At 35.2% G+C, this 23,053-nt stretch overlaps 1 protein-coding gene across 15 annotated transcripts in view; it reads right to left on the reverse strand.

Moving 5' to 3' along the window:
* Positions 1 to 2,828: 2,828 nt before the first annotated feature.
* Positions 2,829 to 23,053, reverse strand: part of EYA4 (EYA transcriptional coactivator and phosphatase 4) — a 106,169-nt gene continuing 85,944 nt past the window's right edge. For 12 of the 15 annotated variants that reach the window (XM_087940766.1, XM_087940733.1, XM_026705519.2 and 9 more), the window contains 6 exons: positions 17,889 to 17,947; positions 17,631 to 17,791; positions 13,725 to 13,839; positions 12,391 to 12,512; positions 11,026 to 11,126; positions 2,829 to 8,816 (listed from right to left, as the gene is read on the reverse strand). In XM_087940766.1, the coding sequence (XP_087796892.1) occupies positions 8,736 to 8,816; positions 11,026 to 11,126; positions 12,391 to 12,512; positions 13,725 to 13,839; positions 17,631 to 17,791; positions 17,889 to 17,947 (639 nt within the window). In that variant the 3' untranslated portion in view covers positions 2,829 to 8,735. Of the gene's footprint in view, positions 8,817 to 11,025; positions 11,127 to 11,165; positions 11,267 to 12,390; positions 12,513 to 13,724; positions 13,840 to 17,630; positions 17,792 to 17,888; positions 17,948 to 23,053 lie in introns of all 15 variants that reach the window. The other 3 variants (XM_087940782.1, XM_087940778.1, XM_087940749.1) reach the window with 1 other exon arrangement.

The raw sequence follows: 23,053 nt of genomic DNA on the forward strand, positions 1-23,053 counted from the left end.
AGAAAGTTTTAGGGACTGTTAGGCAATTGTCAAAAAATTGAAAACAGCACTTAAAACAACTCCAGTTCTCTCACTACCTGATTGGAAAAAAAAAAACCCCTTTCCACTTATTTGTAACAGTCTGTGATGGAATAACAAAAAGGGTTCTTAGCTCAAAAATGGGGAAGTCTCTTAAAACCAGTAGCCTTCCTATCCAAATTAATGGACCCTGTAATACTGGGGTAGCCGGTATGTATTCAAGCTATAGTTGCCACAGCTCTCTTAGTACAAGAAAGAAGAAACCTCACATTTGGGGAGGGGGCTTTGGTGGTTACAACCCAACATCAGATCAGGAACATCCTGCCTCAACGAGCTCAGAGATGGTTAACCAATTCTTCCTTTCTTAGCCAATTACAGACAACATAGCCTGTGCTCTGTTTAAACTTAGCTGCATCATGTCCAATGTGCTCAGATTCCACAAGAAGATCACATTTATAATGTCACTCCATCCAATAAATCTCTGGGTCTTTTAAAAGCAATTCCTATGAACTACTTTTGGGAAAGAGGCCCTAGAATATGATCTGTTTTATCTAACCCAGAATAGAAGCAGTCACTCCTTAAAAATAGGCAGAGACCCAGCAACATGCTTTAGTCAGTTATGTTGGAGCTAATTTTTCAAGCTTTGCATCTAAAATATTTAGATTTTATTTTGTTGGCAGCTTATTTTTAGCTATATTTGCCTCAGCTGTTCAATAGCATATACCTTTGTTGTTCTTATAACGGTATATTTTTGTGAGCTGCCAATTAAAAAGTTAATCACCTCTATAAATTGACTTATGGTTTAGTGCATACTGTAAGAAAATTTTCATTTCAAATTTATACTCTGAAAATGTACCAGTATATTTTAATTATTTCCATTGCAGTATTGTCTTGAAAGTTCCTACTCTATATTATAAAATGAAAAATTTGATCTGTGGAGTTTCTGCTACTAGAGCCTTTCCTACTAGCTAGAGACTAGCTGCCTGTCTTCTGTGTGCAAATGTTATGGAATTGAAGCCAGTTTAATACTTTTAAATTGTACAGTTTAAAGCTTTGTCCTTTTAGCACAGTTTAGTCCTTCTAATAATTTTTGCAGTTTTCAATTTAAGAAATGCAAGAATAAATGCACACAACAGAGCAGCTTGCTACAAGAATCACTCTCTCTAAATGAAAACCCCAAAAGTTGAAAATTGAAAAGTTACACTGGAGCATATTTTCTGCTACAGAGTGGCACTGACATATTGACATCACTAATAAAAACCGGTATCTACATTTTTCTTGTTCATAGGAATGGGTGAGCACATCAGTTTCCAATTTGGTGTGTGTGTGTGTCAATGTTTTGTTGATATAAGAACTTCTAAAGAGGCCTTAGGAGTATCTGCCTATCTTATCTTTCTTTTCAAAGGGATATTTCTTGCCTTTAATTCAGGAAAAAGGGAGGTTATTTGCAGCCAGTTTGTAGAACATAGGAGAACAGACGCCTATATCACAGGATATCACAAGTAAAATTCTGTTTACAGGAATTTGAGGATTGTATAAGCTAAACATTAAACATGCAAATGATGACACTATTTAATTATCCATTGAAACATAGTAGTAATTTCAGTAGTAACTGAAATTAAATGCCATAGGCCAGCCTATTATTTGTCTGCTGTAGTTAATGATAAGTTCACCTTCCAATGAACACTTTTGCCAAGGGTGATATTAAGTAAGGCTGATTTCAGTTGGAAAGAATTCAAATTGTGCAAGAGACAGTTAGGATTGGCGGTTAAAGCAACAGGCTAGAAAGCAGGGGTTATGAGTTCTAGTCCCGCTTTAGCCATGAATGCCAGCTGGGTGACCTTGGGCCAGTCACTCTCTCTCAGCCCAATTCACCTCACAGGGTGGGGAAAAAAGGGAGGAAGGTGCATTGGATATGTTTGTTGCCTTGAGATATTTGTAAAAATAATAAATGTGACATATAAATAAATAAAAATGAAAAGATGATGGAACAATATTAGAGCAAGACTGCATTTTTTTCTTGCAGCTAAATACTAAGAGCAACATCAATCATACTATATGTGTTTCAGGTGCTGTTTCAATCAGTACACCAATTACAAAAGCATGGTATTCAGTACAGGTTTAAGTACCCAAATACTGTGTACATGTGTTCACAGGCACACATGAGAAAGCTATAAAGCACCAATAGCAATCCAAATGATAATAGATTTAATTCGCACAAGCTTTTTTTTAAAAAAATCAGAAATTATTTGATACACTTCTTTTAGCTTCTCTCTCTAATCTTATTGCAATTATTTTGACCTCCCTCAAGCCCAAGTCCAAAACCTCCCTTGTGCTGTAAGCCAGAGTCAGCATACAGAAGCCTAAGCTTTTCAATAAAACATGTTGATAGAAAATGTCCCGATAGATCCTGAATGCTCAGAAAACAATGCCTTAAGTGTATAGGAGAAAGGAGAACTGACTTTGAATTTTTTTTAAGTGAATAAAAGTTTATGTAGAGCAATCAATTGTGGAAAATACTCTTCTACCCAGGAATCTTATTTTGACATAAAACACGTGAAATTAAATCCTGAATGTATGTTCTAATAGCTGAGATTCGGATGCATAAAATCCTTTTTCAAGGGTTAATTGTTCAATCAGAAAAAGGGTAGGATATCATTTCTGGCTTAAACAGCTGATCAGCAAGGCTTTTCATTTAGGTAATAATTATATTAGAGGCACGCCATTTTGGATCAGGCCAATTGTTTCTACAATGCATTGCAAAACACGACATTTCAAAAAAGAACATCAAGGATACAGGACTACTATGATTGTGCAGAAAATGACAATATTTCCACATGTATTTATTGAGAAATACTAAAGATATACACATTTTGTACAAGCTTTCAATATTAATTTACAATTTCTTAAATAATATTATCCCTAGATAAAATCATGATTTACATTACACAGGTCCTTGGCTTTAAAAGTTCCATAAGGCTGCTATTGCTGGGCATTCAAATGCAATATTGGCTCATGTCAGTTATGCTTCACGCTAAAGTACTAAATACCGCATTGATTCAAGCATTTAAATGTGGCTCCAACCTTCCTCCCCGGAATCCAAAATGAAAATCATATCTAAAATCAAAAAGGACACAGCCCCATATTTTTCAACATGAAGAAAGATTTAGATTGGGTTCTGTGGCTCAACCTATTTGAAGAGCAAATTTACCTTGAATTACTACTCTTTTTAAATTTATGTTTGGTTTATAATATTTGAGTTGGCCCTAATTAAGATGTTACCCTATTAGAGAATTTGCCAACCTATTTTACTTATTTAAATCTGCTCCAATTGCCATTATTTGGGAAGTATGACTAAAACTATTACAAAAAAAATTTCTCCACACAACTGGATGCAGACAATGGAAAGCCATGGATAGGTCTGTCATGGCAAGGAACAGTTGATGCACTATGCCAAAGACTAATGAAAAGGAGAGAAAGGAAGACATGTTAAGTCCTAAAGGAAGAGACTGTGTGGAAAAATGTAGAAAACTGTCTACATACTTCATTTTCCCATCTCCCTATAGTAGTTTATTGATTTGAACCCTCTATTCCAGGGCTCCCCAAACTTGGCAACTTTAAGACTTTAAGCATATGCTGGCTGAGGAATTCTGGGATTGAAGTCCACAAGTCTTAAAGTTGCCAAGTTTGGAGATCTCTGCTCTATCCATTATTATTTTGTACTTTTCTTAAACTAAATTGTGCTGTTCCTCTATCTCAAGCCCTATATTTAAAGTGCTTCATATTTAAGTGCCATTTCTGTTCAAATTGGTACAGCAATTGCAAAGCATAATCTTCAGAATATACTGGTTTAAGTGCACAACTATTTAACAAACATTGTGTATGTGTGCATATGCATAGGTAGATGCAAGAGAAAAAGCTATAAAAATACCAGTGGCAATGCAAATTTATATATATGTGTGTGTGTGTGTGTGTGTGTGTGTACACACACAATTATTTTAACCTTTCTCAAATGCCAAAATCAGGTCAATTTAATTTGCCTCAAATTTTAATTCAGCAGCAGTGTCCTGTTTTTCTCCATTATCATTTTTTTAAGGAATCACTTAAAAGGTCAGTATTTGACACAGCTTATTTCTGCATCTAAAAGTTTGGCAATTCTGATCCTTGCTATTATGCATTTCATAATTTTTTTCAAAACATTAATGGATACAATAATAGCGGAGCAATGTTTAGCAAACTCAAACGTAAAGCAGAATAAACAAAGGTGATTGTGTCAATTGAAAACATTGCAATATCTCAACGGTACATCATTGCCAATTAAACCTGTACTAAATAATAGTGTTATTCTGTTATTTTGATAAAACAGCTTCCATTTACATTTTTATAGAATATCTTGAAACTATTGAGAAACACTTTTTATAAGAAGTTTGATTTTATAGCGAGATTAAAAATACACATTGTTCAATGATTCATAGGTATTTTTTATTATAATCTGAGACCAGGGATAAGAGTTTATGAATTTTCACCTTAACAAACTAAAATATATGACAAGTATAAAGTTGGTTGGATGGCTTGCAGATGTTATGAACATTTTATGGACATTTTTTACCTATTTATTTCTAAATATCCAAAGATGGCCAAAAAACATTTCTATATTGACAAGCTGATACAATAATTTTCAGTGGGGCTTTGGGCAAATAAAACAAGTTTAAAATAATAAGTTTGAAAAAAATAAAATGTTTGCTGCGTTAAAAATAATCACAAGTGAAATTGTGAGGAATACCATCTCTAAGCTCTTTTAAACTAGAATGAATTTTATTAATGTGGAGGATAGCATAGAAAAGAAATTCACTTCAACTGATAATAGGTTTTATATTCATATTGAAGACCAATTCATACCTGAACACTATTATTTTGTGCATTCCCAAGATATAAATGTTAAGTATCTTAGTCTTAGTACTCATCAAAGGATCTTACCTTCGAAAAAAATGAACATTTCACTCCAGAGTGCATTTTGTATTCTGTAAGGCAAAAACGGCACCTGTGTTTTCCATTATTAAGTCTCTGAATTTTGCAACGATTTTCACTCGGTCAATAATGGTACAGATAGACCTAGCTTACCAACTTCCTTGCAGTGATTGCTCAATGTTATGACAGCCAGAAAAATTTATGACTGTACTTCATATTTGCGGCTGTTGCAGCATTCCCGTGTTACTAGAGTGTAATTTGGGCACTTGGCAACAATTGTACATTTGCAACGGTCATGTGATCACTATTTGTGGATTTAACAGCTGGCTTTTAACAAATCAATGGGGAAGCTGGCTGATAGCTGAAAGTCGTTGTCGCACGTAATGTTTGCGGGGACTTGCTTAATGACCACAATTCATTTATGAAGTTGGGCACAATCATGATGCTTCACTCTACAACTAAGTGGTTTGGATTCAGAGCTTCCACCACATATAATTGTGATTGGTAAATAAGAACTACCAGTGTAGATCCACTGTCCTATCACACAAATGGTTACAGAAAAATGTGGTAACAAGCAGGGGTGGGATTCAATTTTTTAAGAACCGGTTCTGTGGGCATGGCTTAGGTGGTAGGCGTGGATTGGTGGTCATGTGACTGGGTGGACATGGCTTGATGGTCATGTTATTGGCTGGGCATGGCCAACTCAATATTACTCACATCGAGGCACTCATCTCCTCGCCTGGCCTCTCATGACTGTGGGGATGCTGCAACAGTCGTAAGTGTGAAAAATCAGTGCCATTTTCAGTGCCATTGTAACTTTGAATGGTCACTCCACACAAGCAAAGTACCAGCAAAGGAGGGGAAAAACTCCAGAGAAGTTCCTGAGACAGGAAGTCTAGATAATGCAATAAGGGTTAACGGAGAGGCAGTTTCTGTAAGCAACACCAGAATGTTTCCTTCCTGCCTTCCTTACAGGATTAGGTCAGTAATTTCTTCAAAAAACCGGTTCTCCAAACTGCTTAGAATGTTAATAACTGGTTCTACCGAATAGGTACGAACTGGTAGAATCCCACCCCTGGTAACAAAGGGCCAATTCATCTTGCAGGTTCTCAGTTTTATCTTCCTTCGTTTTCTTACGTTTGCTCAAGGTGTTTCAGATTTTCTAAACTCTTGTGGTCGTGGTTTTATAACTTGATATGCTACCACAGCTGATTATTTGGAAGCCCATTCTTTTTGTCCCATATCCAACTGATCGTCAGCCACGTGTGCAAAGCATAACAGCCATTAATTACATCAAGAGGCTGCTCCCTGTTCTGAAATCCTACCCAGTCTCATTCCTTTCCCCTGCTCCCACAAGGCTTGCCCATAAAATATACATCACTAGAAAAATCACACAATCACTGAATTGAAATTAACAAGTTGTGGCAACTACTGTAGAGAGGAGAGAATCTGGCCCTAAGAAAGGTGTACAAGGCAGTTAAGAAGAAAATATCACAAAATGGACTTTAAAAACAAAATCAGTACAGGTAGTCCTCGACTTACAACCACAATAGAGCCCAAAATTTCTGTTGCAGAGACATTTGTTAAGTGAGTTTTGCCCCATTTTATCACCTTTTTTTTGCCACAGTTGTTAAGTGAATCATTGCGGTTGTTACTTTAGTAATACGGTCATTAAGTGAACCTGGCATCTCCGTTGACTTTTCTTGTCAGAAGGTTGCCAAAGGGGATCACAGGACCCTGGGATACTGCAACCATCATAAATGAGTCCATCTGTCAAGCATCTGAATTTTGATCATGTGATCACGGGGATGCTACAATAGTCGTAAGTGTGAAAAACAGTCATAAATCACTTTTTCCAGTGCTATTGTCACTTTGAACGGCCACTAAATGAACTGTTGTAAGTCAAGGACTATCTGTAAAACCAATCATTAAACTAAACCGAGTGGAGTTACAACTATCTATCTCATATTAGAAGTCCTTAGAAATGAGAAGGAACGAAAGTACTCTTGTTGCCCACCTCAAAGTCACAGCTTGTTTAAATCCTTGGGGAGGGGTAGGATTCTAAAGTAGGGTGGGGTCTTGCCACTGCCCACCTCCTTTGTAACAAATGATTTGTACACTATTATTACGCAAACACGAGATCAAAATAATATGCAGGACTTGAATTTACACATTCAAATAAGCGATAATATGACTGTTTGATTTTGACATCATATATTGTATGAATCAAACCAACTCTGGTTTATTCAAGAATCCATAATATAGTGCAATGTTAGAAAAACCATTGCTGCAAATAAATGTAAGCATAGTCAATATGCACAGGAAAAACTATGCCTATTGCATAGAGAGGAACGGAGCATTCCAACTGAAATTCATGCTGACCTACAGCTACAAAATCAGTTATGAAGGATTTAAGTGCTGGTAGAAACTCATGAACTGAAAGGATCTTTTTGAATGGACCACATAATAGGCAATTTATAGATTGCATTTTACTTTACTTGACAATTTTAGGAGAAACATTATGGTTCATCTAGTGATCTTTTTGTATGTCTACTTGTTTTTTGTTGCACACATAGTCAACAATTCCTTTTCTTTTTTTTTAAATTTTGCTGTTTTCTTTTACTTAAACTTTCCTCATTCAGCCATGTTTATATGTACCTTACTGAATGTTAAGTATACTACATTATAATTTGATACCAGGTCAATAGGTAAGAGTAGGGTGGTTTTTTTGCACATATACCATAAATTAAACTCATTGCAGCACAAGTTAATTTTTTTTAAACACAAAAATTAAGGAAAAATTGTCAAATAATTTGTCATGTCAACTATTTTCTCACAATACCGAATATTCCAACCTTTTGACATTTTTTTGAAAAAAAATATTTGCATACAATCAGTGGAATTATTAAGAATCTAAATAAAAACACTAACTTTCAGTTATATATTTTTTCTCTTACTGCAACAAACACTTAAAACTGCTTTTATGCAGTACTGATTAATTGAATTTGAAATTTGGTCATGTCAAAAATTATCACAAAGATTTATCTTTTTATCTACATAATTTTAAACCAATGTTACACTGTAACACACAAACAAGGTCTTGTCATTTAAGGCACAACACATCAACATTCTGTCTGCCAAGTTTATAAAAGAGACAATTATTATTATATACCCCCTTCCCACACACCTCCAAAACAAAACAAAACAATATAATAAATTGCATCCACCTCCAAAGTCAGTTGCTAATGTCACAGTAAATTATTTTCACTAATAATTTACACCTATTATGGATTGAGACAGGACTGCCATTGTATAGTCCAAGTGCATCCCAATTCTCTGGGTCAGGTAGGTAGCCTAAAGTTTGATTCAAACCTCCGTGCTGAGAATATATCCCATTGTGAGGAATGTTGTTGAATACCACCCTTGTCATTCACAAAATGCATTCATTCTTCTCCTTCTCCTTGTCTATTGCAAACCTTGTTCACTCTGGCTAGGGCTCATTTGGTGTGGACCAGCAATCATTTTGCTAGTTTTTTTAATCATCAAAATGCTGAATATATAAGACCATGGACAGAATCCTTATGTCATATTAAAACGTGTGTCTTCATTCGACGATTTGAATTCTTTGCAATGGAATCCATATATTGCTCTTTCTTTTTAAGACGATAATATGTGTAAAGCCAGAGGCACCATATCCAAAGTTAAAAAAAAATCAGTGTACTTTGAAATATGTATAAAAAAAAGAACAGTTACAAATATTCTAATTCCAGCGCTTGATGTAGAGCCAGGAGGTCGGAGTGACTAGATATTCTCCAGAAGGGCATGTTATGCTGCATTAGTTAGGGGGGAGAGAGAGAAGGCAAGAAGAATGAACAATATATCTATTATACATCCCATATTTTTTTTAATATATTATGATTATCCTGATTTTTCTTAGTAAGGTACAGACAAGAAAATAAAACAAAGCAAATGTCCAAATAGATCTGAAAAAATATACAAAAAGCTATGTAAGTACCTTAATAAATTCAACTTTTTTTTTATCCTGTTCAATTTTATCTGTTTCTCACAGATTACTTAAATCAGCCCTTGTAGTTTTCTTGGCTTGGCAAAGTTTTTCAAAATGGTTTGTCATTGCCTCCTTCCTAGGGCAGGGAGAAAATGACTAGCCCAAGGTCACCCAGCTGGGCTTCGTGCCTAAGCTGGGGACTACAACTCAAAGTCTCCCAGTTTCTAGCTTGATGCCTTAACTACTATACCAAACCGTTACTTCAACTTTATTTATCAAGCATATGTTAGGAATAATATTGTTTATATTTCAAAGAAGTAAATTTAGTAAATCAAGAATGTAATAATCTTCATTACAAAATGTATTTTGTATAATACAGGGGGAATCCATGATGTATAAAATATTAATGACTTTTGCTTAGTTTTAATTTACAACTATCATGCCTTGTGATTTCTTCAGAAAGTACAATTCTTGAGAATAAGCAGGCAAATGAATGTACCACACGTTTAATTTTAGTGCTTACTTTCAATTTAACCTTTACAATACAGCAGGTTTCTGTCAGTGATTGCCCATAATATATCTCCAAATTGAACCTATACTTCTGTCTACACGGGAGATACAAAAAACCCCTATGTTGGTTATAGATGGAATTAAATAACTGTCATGTATGAAACTTTCCTTGAAAGCAACATAGTCACTTAGACTGTATTATTCAACAATCAAAACTTCTACTATGATTACCTTGTATAACTCTGACTTCAGTGAATTTAGGAAAGTAAACTCTTATAAGGAGTTTTTCTGCAATTAAAAACATTGCAAAAGATCACGAGCATGTGTGATATGCATTTTAATAACTTTATTTTTACTGACTGCAGATCTATTTGAATAATTTGCCTTTTTTTAAAAAAAATCTACAAATGTTCATGCACAGAACAGGTAGAGTTAGAGGAAAGCATGCCAACTCTAAAATAATCAATCACCCAGTTTCCTAAATAGGCTACTAGACAACCTCAACACTGTATTGCATCTATAAGGCAACCATTTGGAACCAGCACTGGATCTAAAGTTGCTAAATGAAAACCAGGAAATAATATCTATTATAAATCTCATTTATGTTCTCCAATTCTAAGATTGCTCTAGATCAGGTGTGTCTATCCTGCAGTCCTGGACAGCTAGTAATGCAGCCCCACAAGATCATAAACGTTTAACATTACTATGTGACTGATATACATTAACTATATTATATATTTTATATGCAGTCCAAGACAAGTCCTTTTCATTTAGGGTGGCCCAGGCCAAAAGGTTTGGGCACTCATGCTCTAGGTACAGTATATCTGAATGTATATGCTTTCTTCACTTTGCTAATATTTATTCTGAAGTACCGTAGGAAGTGTGTTGAAGTATAGTAGACTTCCTGCTAGATTTCTTTAAGGACAATGTTTACTGGGCACTTATACGATCATAAATTACTTTAATAATCAAGTATACAGTGCTGAAATCTTCTATATGACTGTTCTACGTTGAACACGCAGTGTTCAAAGATCAAATATTCAATTTAATAGAAATCACAGCTCTCTAAATGTAAATGAGGAATAGATACAGCTGTGCCTGTCTCAAGAATGAAATACATTCAAATTTTTATTCTTAAAATATATTTATAGCTTACACTCTGAAATAAGTAGCTTTTGGCATATTATTCCCTTTTCAGATGTGTTAGAAGATCGATGTGCTTTTTCCATTAAATGACACAAAATACACTTTTCTGGGCCTTGCAAATCCATGTAATATGTTTAATTTGCTTACAGTTAGTTTTTTTAAAAAAGATCTATAATCAGTATATATTTTATTTAATTTCCATATCTTGCCCATCCTGATAAAACCTGTGCTTGAATCCAAATGGTTTGGTTATGTCTTATTCTTATGATCTTGGTATATGAAATAATTTGACAATGTGCCATATTAACAGAAATGCAAACAAAATAAGCTTGCGTAAATATCTATAGAACACACCAACATTTCAGGAAACAAGTTACCTTTTTTGCTGCCTGTTCTTCTTCTACACCATCCCCAATTACAACATATACTACTTTTCTGCCAAACCTTTGCATTATTCGTTCAAAGCAACTTTCTTTTCCTGGAAGATAAATGAGATAAGTGTTCAGAGAGAAGTTACCTGGTTAGCTGCATGCTCTTCATCTCGGCCATCTCCAATCACAACATAAGTTATGTTAGTGCCAAACCTGGACACTACACGCTCAAAACAGCTTTCTTTTCCTGAAAAATAATACACTATTTATTTGAGCTCTCAAAAAAGAAACATCACAGTGATCTCTAAAAATGCTAAGGGATACATTATATGTATACAAAATATCATACACTAGCAATAGCAATAGCACTTAGATTTATATACTGCTTTATAGTGCTTTACAGCCCTCTCTAAGTGGTTTTACAATCAGCATATTGCCCCCAACAATCTGGGTCCTCATTTTACCGACCTTGGAAGAATGGAAGTCTGAGTCAACCTTGAGCCTGGTAGGATTTGAATTGCCAAATTGCAGGCAGCTGATAGTCAGCAGAAGTGGCCTGCAGTATAGCACTCTAAACACTGTGCCACTGAGGCTCCAGAAAGCCTTTCATAGTATTGGTGCTATAAAAATTTATTTTCTGCCACAGCTCAGTGGAAACTCATGCACCCTAATATTTGGTATGGTAAGTCAACATACAAGGTGTCCAGTTGAGAACTCTAACAAAGCAAATAATTTGTTTTATTCCTCTGGACATAAATTTCTGCTTTAATCTGGGTATCTCAAAACCTGTGCTTGTTTTCTTAGAGTAACCTTTTTATTTTCAAAGTTTAACATTTTTAAGTTCAATAAATTTTCCATCCTGGGAGAAGGCCAACTGTTTCTGAATAAGGAAGTTGTGAGTCAATGAAGCATGCAAAGCATTTTTTTAAAAAGGTGTACCACAATACGCAGGTGTATGAAGAAACATGTCTCTTCAAATCATCAAAGCAGCTGTATATTTGTACAGTTGCTTTGAAAGCCATTCAAACATGCAGTCACTTTGCTTCAGAAATAGCTGTGCCTTGCAAAAAACAGAGCTTATTTTAATGAGAACACATGTTTGTAAAGTACCTCTTTCAAATGATTGAACAACCTTACTAATGATAATAATATGGTTGGTACATCCAAAGGTAGGAGTGTGTGTGTGTGTGTGTGTGTGTGTGTGTGTGTGTAACTAGGAATCTCACTCTAGTTATCTGCCTCTTTATACATAGTTTTTACATACAATTCTTACAAGTGAAGACATTTCTTAACTAACTGTCATTAATAGATTAGAAGACATTTGGAAACAATCAGCAAATTATGTAAATTGAAAAGAATTGAGATACGTACCTATTTTAGTTGCACTGTAAATATTTTCAATAGGAAAAACACCTCCTAAACTATACAGAAGCACTTTTGCTAGGGCTGGTACAAGTTGAGTTGTTGTTACCAAGACATTTACACAGTTACTCCTATAGAGAAAGATAAGAGTATACATCTGCATAACAAATTAGCTATAGATCAGCCATCAGTTACTACTTCAATTATTATTGCAGTAATAATAAATATTGCAATATTCTGCATGTTGCAAATTTTGTCATTGTGATGATCCATACATACACACCTTCAACTAAGTTTCTAAATTCATAGAATATGAACTACTTTATGAATGGAAAAACAGCCTTTTTGTCTGAGATATCATTTTCATTTATCACTTTTTGAACTTACACATAAATCATCATAATTTTACAGGCTATACAATTTATAGAGTATGATAGCTAGATGGGCAAATAGCCTGGCTTGCTGTAGAGCAGTTCCCTGTACAGTCGTTCTTGATTTACTGCAGCAAAATTTGGAGACCAGAATTTTCATTGCTAAGTGATGTAGTTGGTAGGGGGTCCCCAAATCTGTGGGTCAGGGAGACAGTAGTGCAGTTGTGGAAAGTGTATGAGGATGTGTGTGAGAGGCACAGCACAAGTGCAGAGGGATTTGGAAAAAGCAGGCAGGTGGTGGAAACTTATTCCCGTGATATGCGACCTTTCCTGCTGACTTCCCAAATCACTTCCTGGGGAAGCCAATAGGAAAGGTTGCAAGTAGCAATCATATGATCATTAGGCACTGTAACCAGTCAGAAATATGATCCACTTGCCAAGCTTCTGGATCACAATCATGTATTTCCTGGGGTGCTGGTATGAAACTCTGAGGAATAGTTATAATTATACTTATATAATTATAATGGTCACTGAACAAAAATCCAACTATCCCTTATATAATGCAAAGGTGATATTCTAAGTAGAACATTAGGTTGGGAACTACCTCAATGCCCAGTGTTCTACTTACAATGTCACATCCCTCTCACCCTTCTAATCTATTTTCAAGGGGCAACCATGCTTCCACACCAAGTATGGTGTTGCAGTAATCCTCTATTTTTATTTTCTAAGAATGCCCATTCCTGTTAATAAAGAGAATACTATCTGCTAGCATTTTATCATCCATTTATTTTTGATTAAAACAGAAATAAAAAACGCCAAGTCAAAAAATACAGGAAACCTAATGGGTGTGCAGAACATATCTACAGGAAATTGAGCGCCTATAAGCATCTTGTTGTCTGCTCTTGCCTTTAATACTGTTTTGCTTCTGCAATATAGCAAATTTGTTTTTTTTAAAATTAAGTTTGTACTCACCTTGTACTAATAATTGATAATGATTTAAGTGCATTGGTCAGCCAGGAGTCAGTGAGAGCCTCAATCTCTGCTCTTAACTGTAGCCATGCATCTCTTTTTGCAGGGCCAAGAAGTCCTGATTCATAAAGGAAAAGGTTCTTAAAAGTGCATTCTGTTTACCAGGAATTATAGTCCCATGTCAATTTAGGCCTACAACATATTTTTTTACAAAAATATTTCAGTTCACTTGTTTGTGAATAGAATAGAACAGAATAGAATAGAATAGAATAGAATAGAATAGAATAGAATAGAATAGAATAGAATAGAATAGAATACTTTATTGGCCAAGTGTGATTGGACAAACACAAAATTTGTCTTTGATGCATATTACTACTACTAAGTTACTTAATAATACATATTAAAGGTTATTTTGTTCCAGAAGCAGTTCAAAAGGTGATGATTCATTCATTCATTCATTCATTCATTCATTCATTCATTCACTCACTCACTCACTCACTCACTCACTCACTCACTCACTGGCCACCCATCTTACCATAAAATCCTCTGCATGGCTTATAGTCATAAAATATATATATCTACGTTAAAACATAAATAAATTAAGAACTGAAGAAGCTTCTTGGATGAGAAGAGACACATCTTTAAGGAAAAACAAAGAAAGTCCAGTTGCCCTTTGAAAAAGCACCTTTGGGATAAACACTTAAAACCAAAGATTAAAATCAAAGGACATATGGGAAGGGTGGTAGCAGAGTGGGGGAAGGTGGGGTCTGTTGTTACTTGATCAACCACCTCCACTGTGCTGTTTCTCCATTGGGGGCCCAGGTCAACTGGCAGAGCCAGGTGTTTAGGGCCTTACAAAGGATAGGAGGGCTGGGGCTAGCGTCACATCATAGGGAAAGATGTTCCATGCACTAGTTGGGGTAGGACATCAGGATAAAGCCGAGGCCACTGATGGCCCCTTTGGGAAGGCACGTGAATTGAAGGAAGACAGTGTTGTAGGAGGCTATCTTGAATGGGAAGCCAATCCTTGCTATTGAGATTAGGGCAGTTTGGAACAGGTACACAATCTGGCTGACTGAGGGGAAGGACAAAAGAAAAGGCCTTGGGAAGATCAAGGAATGGGCTAGCAGGTTGGCTGGGTTCAATTGTACTGAATGCCAAGGGAAGAAAGGAGAGAGAAGCTAATGAGAAAACTGGGTATGGATCAGCCTTGAGATATAACATGCAGGATTGATTGGCAGTGGTGCTAATAATGGTTGAAATGAGAAAGGGAAGATGCTGAAAAGTCATGAGCAAGGAGGCTGATAGGCTGTGTCATGCATGGATGTCAATAAGGGGTCCTTGTTGCTCTCTGAGCCTGGTTGTTTTCTTGCAGATGTTTCCTTAACAAACTAGGTAAGTACTAGAGAGTGGGTATTGTCAGTATTGATAGAAGTGGCCTTAGTGGTTCTTTCTTTGGGCTGTTTATTGTTAGCTTGTTTGGTTGCTCCTTGATTGGGATGTTGTTTGCTTCTTGACTGTTAGTCTAATGTTAATCTTAGTGTTAATCTCTGCTTATCTGGGTGATGAGCTTCATCTGGGTGATGATCATTTTGGATATCAATGATAATAGTGGCTAAAAGGAGAAACAGCAGGCCTTCAGAAGACAAGGGGCAAGAAAGCTAGTGAGATATCCCATGGTGGTCACAGTGATGAGATGAGAAAGGAAAAGAAAGCACTAGAGGATGAGGAGATAAGATGGACTGGTAAGGTATGCTACACTGGAGGAGCTGAGGAGATGGTAGTCCACCTTTATCCAATAATATCTATCCAATATTAATATTATCCAATAATATTATCCAATAATATCACTTCAATGAGTTGTCAAGGTTTGTTTCATTTGAAACTGAAATACCCCAAAACATAAAGGATTTTGGATTTGCTGAAAAGGGATTGTCTACTGGGTATAGAGATTTTCTAAAACTATGCATATTCTAAATGTGCCCTCTCCCTTTCTTCTCCTCTAATATCCCTTTTCTGCCTAAACTTAGATATTTTTAAATCAGAAAAAGAGTTGTGTCTGTTGTCTAATACAATGCCTATGCATAGCCGCAGCCTTGCTCTAAAATATGCCAAATTTAATTTCTTAAGGAAATGTGGATTTTGTCTTTCACAACCCTCTTGGTTGGGATCTGTGCTTAGTCTTGAACCCTGTGGCTGAGTTAAAACATGCATAACATATAAGTGACATCTAAAATATTATTACATTGGAGTGCATGTGAAGAATAATGCTTTTGAGTGCTACTCTACATTAATAATATAGGTAATCCTCATCTAGCATCCACAATTGGATCTGGCAACTTGAAGAAAATAAAGTGGTTGCTAAATGAAACTGTGATTGTACTTATGATCTTACTTCATCTTTCCTTTGCTTTACAGACCTGTGAAGGTCATACACACAAGGATTAGTCATAAAATTATGTTTTCTTCATTGACTTAACTGCAAATGGTCACTGTACAAAGCAGTCACAAAATGAGATACATCTGTAATGAAAATCCAGAATATACAAAGCTACAACATCAAGGAGAAAGCTATACTAGACCAATTTCTCTACAAAGATTCTCTTCAAAGGGACAGAGGACTGTTTTAACTTGGGATGAAAAGCTAAAAATGAGTATTTGTCACTTAAATGAACAAATGCAAGGAGAGCTGAAGAAACCGGCAATTTAAGCTCCAAACTTCATTCAGAATAGAGCTGAAGGTTATCTTGGAGGTCTTCTATTCCAACCTCCTGCTCAAGTACATATACAATTTGAGACAAATGACTGTCCAGTCTCTTCTTAGAAACCTCCAATGATGAAGATGCAGGCACTACTCAGGTGACACTGAGGACACCAATAAATCTCCAAGAGGCCTCAATGAGTCTATAAAAATGTAAATGACCAGCTATCTGCAAGGAATATAAATCCTTCCATTCCCCACCATCTAGTCAGAGCTGAAGAAGCTTACTGAATGAGAAGCAAAATGTCTTCAAAGAAAAACAAGAAAAGTCTAGTTGCCTCTTGAAAAAGCACCTTTGGGGCAACCATGATCTGGATGACTGAGAATTTCCATAGACATTTGCTCCAATGATGAAGCACCTACAACTTCTAAAAGCAAGCTGTTCCACTGGTTAATTATTGTCATCTTTAGGAAGGTTCTCCTTAATTCCAGGTTGCTTCTCTCCTTCATTAGTTTCCATCGTTTCTTGTCTTGCCTTTTGGTGCTTTGGAAAATAAGTTGATCCCTTCTTCTTTGTGGCACCTCCTCAAATACTGGTATGCTACTATTATGTCCCCCCCTTGTCCTTCTTTTCTCTAGACTAGTCATACTCAGTTCCTGTAACTGTTCTTCATGTTGTAGTCTTCAGGCCTTTCATCACCATAGTTGCTGTTCTCTGCACTTTTTCAAAAGTCTCAACATCTTTTTTGTAACATGGTAACCAAAACTGGCTTTTTCCAACCTAGCAGTTTGAAAGCATGTAAAAATGCAAGTAGAAAAATAGGGACCCCTTTGGTGGGAAGGTAACAGCACTCCGTGTGCCCTTGGCATTTAGTCATGCTGGTCACATGACCACGGAGACATCTTCGGACAGTGTTGGCTCTTCGGCTTTGTAATCGAGATGAGCACCGCCCCCTAGAGCCAGAAACAACTAGCACATATATGTGAGGGGAACCTTTACCTTTTAACCAAAATTGGATGCAGTATTCAACTTGTTAATGAAAGACTGCAAATTGTTTCTCCTTTTTCTTCATCTACTTTTTTCACAAAATTTCCAACTCCCCCCATGGTTATTTTGTTCTTATATTTTAACAGTAACGTAAAATATAATTATTTTCAGAAGACTGTAAGATTGATGTTAATGTCAAATAGAAAAAAATCCCTCTTACCTCCTACATTGTTTTTATAAGTATTATATAATTCTTTGACTCTTCTGTAACGGAATGCCAGCTTCCTCATCCAGTCAACTCCTCCTCTTACACCTGTTGGCAGACAAAGGTTTGCACTACTTGCAGCTGCATGGAAGCCATCAGTTGCAAAACTGTAGGTACTGCAAACACCCAAAATATGCAAAAGTGAATACTATTTCTTCCTAAAAATACATACTTATTTAAAATTGCTTCATTTTTTTTCAAGGCACATCTTACCTTAGGTCTTGTCCATTGTCATCGGAGGAGACATCATCTATATGTACTTGATCACATTCCTAGTAAGAGAGTATGTTTTAGAATAGGGCAGCTATATCTTGTTTAATGTTTTACATTGGTACTTTAATGTGAAAAATCTAAATGAGGATTGCCACCTTTATTGCCAGCAGATGGCAGAATATGAGCATTTACAATTTCATAAGGTAAAGCTATAATTTCTTTTTTCCACCACAATATGATCAACTGGTATATTCCTAGATATATTGCAATACTTCAAAGATTGATATGGTTATCAACAATTCCATGTAGTAAGTGAGCGCGCGTGCGCACAAACACACACACACACATACCAAAAGGAATGATTCCTCTTTGCTCAAATTAAGATTTACAAGTTTTAACACAATACTTAAATTTATGTTTGCTTGTCCTGCACAAGAAGACCCAATATAAAACACAAAATGAGAAATAAAAAGTTATTATTAGGACCATGTCAATAAACAGAACTTCACATCAATGTATTTATATAAATAAAAGAAGTAATGTCTAACTTTCAAACTCTATTTTTTCATGTCCCATTGTTGACTGCCCTGGCAGGCAATCATATTTATCTGTTTGAGAAATAGACTTTTAAAAGAAAAATAACTTTAAATAAAAATGTATCAAACTGCAACTAATTGTGCATGGTTTTATCAGTGGAAATAATATCTGAAAATATTGAATTTATCAGACCTGAACACCCAGTTAGAAAAATAACCCTGCCTGGAAAATAGCATCTATTTTCTTAGATGCTACTTTATTAATTCTTAGGCCCTTGGTTAGGACCTGAATTGTTAAGTTTCTACCAGTCTTAGGCTCTGTTGGGTAAGTGTTAATTACCCATATATAATAATGATTATGTGATATTCATAATATAATAATACCCATATGTACTGGTTCACTAAGTTGGGACTTGAGCACTCAGGGTTATAATAGTTCTGGTCTTGCTTATAAAGACCAAAGACAATTTTCAAAAACGATAATGGTGACATTTGATCATTGTCATAACCGATGACCTCAGTGCCCTCATGAGAGAAAACAAATCTTTCTCACAGAGATACTTACTTTAATTTAATAATAACTGGAGTGATGCACAGAATTTTCTTTAGAGCAGTTAGAACTGTAACCTGTCCAGAATTTGACGGACAGGCTGTTAAAAGGGGAAGCATGAAGGAAACGAACAACTCTTTTACTGGAAAACTATGCTGTCTTCCCATATAAAATGCTATTGCTGGTTCTTGAAGCAGTTGTTAAAAGAACCGAATTGCATGTCTGAAAGATTTCTTCTCTATATTAACCTCTTCCACTTGGTGAAATCCTCCTCTATACTAACATCTCCAGAAACATACTCAATTGGGACTAGATAAAAAGCCTGTTTGTGGCTAAATCTAGGATCTGATGCTGTCTTCTATGGTGAACTGAGCTTGGAAAGCAACCAATATCTTGTTCAGTTGTTTTGACTCAGGGGAAGATCGCATTAACCGCTCCAAACTTGATTGCAGAAAGTACAACTTTAGCAACAGAGTGGTCAATGCCTGGAATGCATTACCTTACTCTGTTGTTACCTCCTCTAACCCCCATTCCTTTAACCTTAAACTATCCACTATTGACCTCACCCTATTCCTAAGAGGTCTGTAAGGGGCGTGTATAAGTGCACAATTGTGCCTACCGTCCCTGACCTATTGTCCCCATTTATTCGTACCTATTTCCTGTATTCTTACTCATGTTTATACTTATACCTATTATCTTGTAAGCGATTGACAAATCAAATCAACCAACCAGTCAATCAATATCATTTGCACTGCTTCATTATGGGCTGGAGGCAATTTTTAGGCTACTAGGGACAAGCTATAAAAAGGACACTGCAGTATGGCTTGATATTATCAGGGCATATATCTCTGATGCTGAGTGTCCTTTCTTGATGCATGAGCACAACTAGTTTTCCATCTCTAGTTGATTAAAAAAAATCATCATCAGTGATGTAATTATAGCTATTTAATGTCAATATCAGAGCTAAGTTTTTGGGCTCTAACAGTTATTACTGAATTTGTACTGTTTTACATTTATGGTTTCTTCCTGATGTTTCTAGAAAGTATTTTCGTATCAGCGTCTAAACAATTATGTCACAGCAAACTTTATTGTTAATTACCTTGATTTCTCACAAAAGGGCATGATGCAAAAGTTTCAGTAGGATAATCAATGCATAGTTTTTTTAAAAAATCAGATTAAGATGTCTTTTAAAATCTGAGCACTACGAAATAAAAGTTAAATAACGAATGAAGGAAAAGTTATATGGGAAAAAATTCCTATGAGGAATTGTAATTTCTTCCACAATTTGAGTGTGGAATAAATGCCCCCTTTTCTATTAAAAACTCAACTTTTCTTCTAGAATTTATAAAAGTACAAAGATTCTGAAACAGAAGATTTGGGCCATAGCCATAAAGATGTAAGTGGTCAAATTAGGAACAATCCTAACTGAAAGTCTTTTTCTCTTAGTTATCTTAGTCCCTTGCTTCCTATCTTTAATTTCTTTTCTGCTTTATTCTATTTACTTGTATGTATCTGCAATTCTATTTCATCTTGAATTATAATTTTATTTTCCATTCATCATAAAGCAGAATGAATTTGGAATTTCATACCACATATCTCGCCAATGGTCATGTTCCTGTTGCTACTTTGTTAAATGTTCCATTTGAATTGAGAATATGTGAAATAGTTTAATAGTTTAGTTTAATGACATTCCTTTCCTATCCCAGTAGAGTTAGATAGATTATAGATCACAGATTTCCAACAAATACATTGTTGATTACATTCCAGATCACACTTTCCAATCAAAGTAGGTTTGATGTTCTTTCTTTGGTTTCTTCTTCCTATTCTTTTCTTTCTCTGGCATTTGTTTCCATTGTAACTGTTTACCTCATTGCTTTTCATTCTATCTAGCTGAACCCACTTTTAATTCTTTGAGACCCATAAGGAATGTTGGGACATAAATTATGCAAAGGTATCTGGTCCTTCCATCAGCAGAGTAACTTTCCAAAGGCTTAGAAGCATGAAACCAAATTTGGTGTCAGGGTGCTACAATAAATAATCAAATTCAAAAATGGGCCAGGCACTACAGAAAAACAAAAGTTCACAATGGATCCCTATGGAAGAGGAGGCTGAGCATTGTGTTAGAATATTGGCAATTGCATAATTCTCAGTTCTTAACTATCAATCACATGATCCAGAGTAGAACTATTATTAAAGAGTTACACAGGAGACTGCTTCACCACCTTGTTAAGGAATAATAATAATAATAATAATAATAATAATAATAATAATAATAATAATAATAATAAACAACCACTTCACAGTGCTTTATAGCCCTCTTTAAGCAATACAGAGTCAACATATTCCCCACAACAATCTGGGTCCTCCATTATAATGGAAACTTAAACTTTGAAAAGAAAGCTCTTGCAAAGTGAGCCTTTGTCCCAGGTTTGTCTTTCTGAGATCCTTGCAATGTTTACTACTCTTATGCTAGACTGATATTTTTCTTATTCCTAATTGTTTTTTTGCTGATCTGCCTGGCGTTACTTCATGTGATGTCATTTGTTTTTCTCTGTCAGTCCATTTTCTATTGTTCAACTCTACACTATTATAGAGCAGTTTTGAACATCCACTTTACCCTTGGCTCAAATTTACAGTATGGTGTAGCATGCAAGCAGTAATGAAAGGGATGGAAATGATTGATGAGTGATGCCACCAAGACATTTCAAACTTTCCTTTGCCTTTGTACTTCCTAGGGACAAAAAATCTTGCTGTTAATCTCCATGTAGCAAAAAGGCAAAGATTTTGGATACAAACAAAAAAAGCATTCTGCCCCTTTTAATTTCTCATGTCTCTTCCTAGTACTAGGAAAGCAATTTAGGAGGAAACAGTAAATAGGCAAACTAGCAGAAACATGGCTATTAATACATAAGATTTTACAGGGGTGTTTCAGTCTAGCTAGAATATATTTAAGTAAGTCAAATCCTTGATGTGAATCCCAGTTGAAGGTATTCGTAAATGGATTATCAAGCTGTCTTTCATGAATGATTCATGGGTCTTTTGTTTTCATGTATTTTTTTCATTTTTAAAAAATATTATAAATTTGCCATAGTCTTTAAAATTGGGACATCTATTTTGTCTGCTGTTCTCTTTCTTTTAAAAATCCAATTATAATCTGGAAATATGATATAAATGTGGCTTATTTATTTCCCTGACTTATGTGGTACACCTTTTTTATTATTTTGTCATTTCCTATTACATACTTTGCGGCACAAAATAGTGTTTTGTGCTCTATACTGTTTTCAGAATTATTACTGAAAAATTATATAGTTATTTATGCTAAATCCCAAGCCTGTTAAGATTTTAGGATAACTATACATAAATCAATTCATGTATAATGAAAGATTTGAAGGACATCAACCTAAATTAATTCCCTCCCATTCCCAGTGGAAATTTAAAATCTGCTTGCATAATATCAGAATACTGCTATGTGGTTATAATAGAAATGAGGTAGAAATTGTGTTGTAAGGAAGCTCTCTGTTAATGTTAATTTAAGGTAAAATACCTTTTAAAACAGCTACAGAACTGGCTATACTCAAGTCACAGTGGGCCACTGGCTGTGCAAGTTCAAAACTAAGAAAGATAAAATATATTTTCCATTACTGAGCGTTTACAAATTCATGTGCAAAATGATTTTGACTGCTATAACATTAAATTAAATTATGTCTCAGTACAACTAGTTTCTTACCAAAGAATTCTTCAGAACTTGACATTTTTACTAAGAAGCATAAAACCTACAGTTGACCCACGAAAAAAAAAACCATTTTGGAAATATCAGTAACTTCATTATCCAATAAAAACAATGACTCACTGCTAGTAAAAACAAAAACTCTATTATGCAGATCTTAGCAGTTACAGAATTTAGGGTGAAGAACAAATTCTATTCATCTTTATCTGACAGATAACAACAAATTTGCTATAGATTAACTGCCAAATATAAGAGAAAAGATTTCCTTGACAATAACGATACAATGCAGGCCAACTATTTATATAATTTAAAGAGATAAGAAAAATAAAATTGGACTTATCAATCCAACATG

The sequence above is a fragment of the Pseudonaja textilis genome, chromosome 1 (genome assembly GCF_049901715.1).
Source record: "Pseudonaja textilis isolate UNSWEBS1 chromosome 1, rPseTex1.2, whole genome shotgun sequence".
In the NCBI taxonomy this organism is placed as follows: domain Eukaryota; kingdom Metazoa; phylum Chordata; class Lepidosauria; order Squamata; family Elapidae; genus Pseudonaja; species Pseudonaja textilis.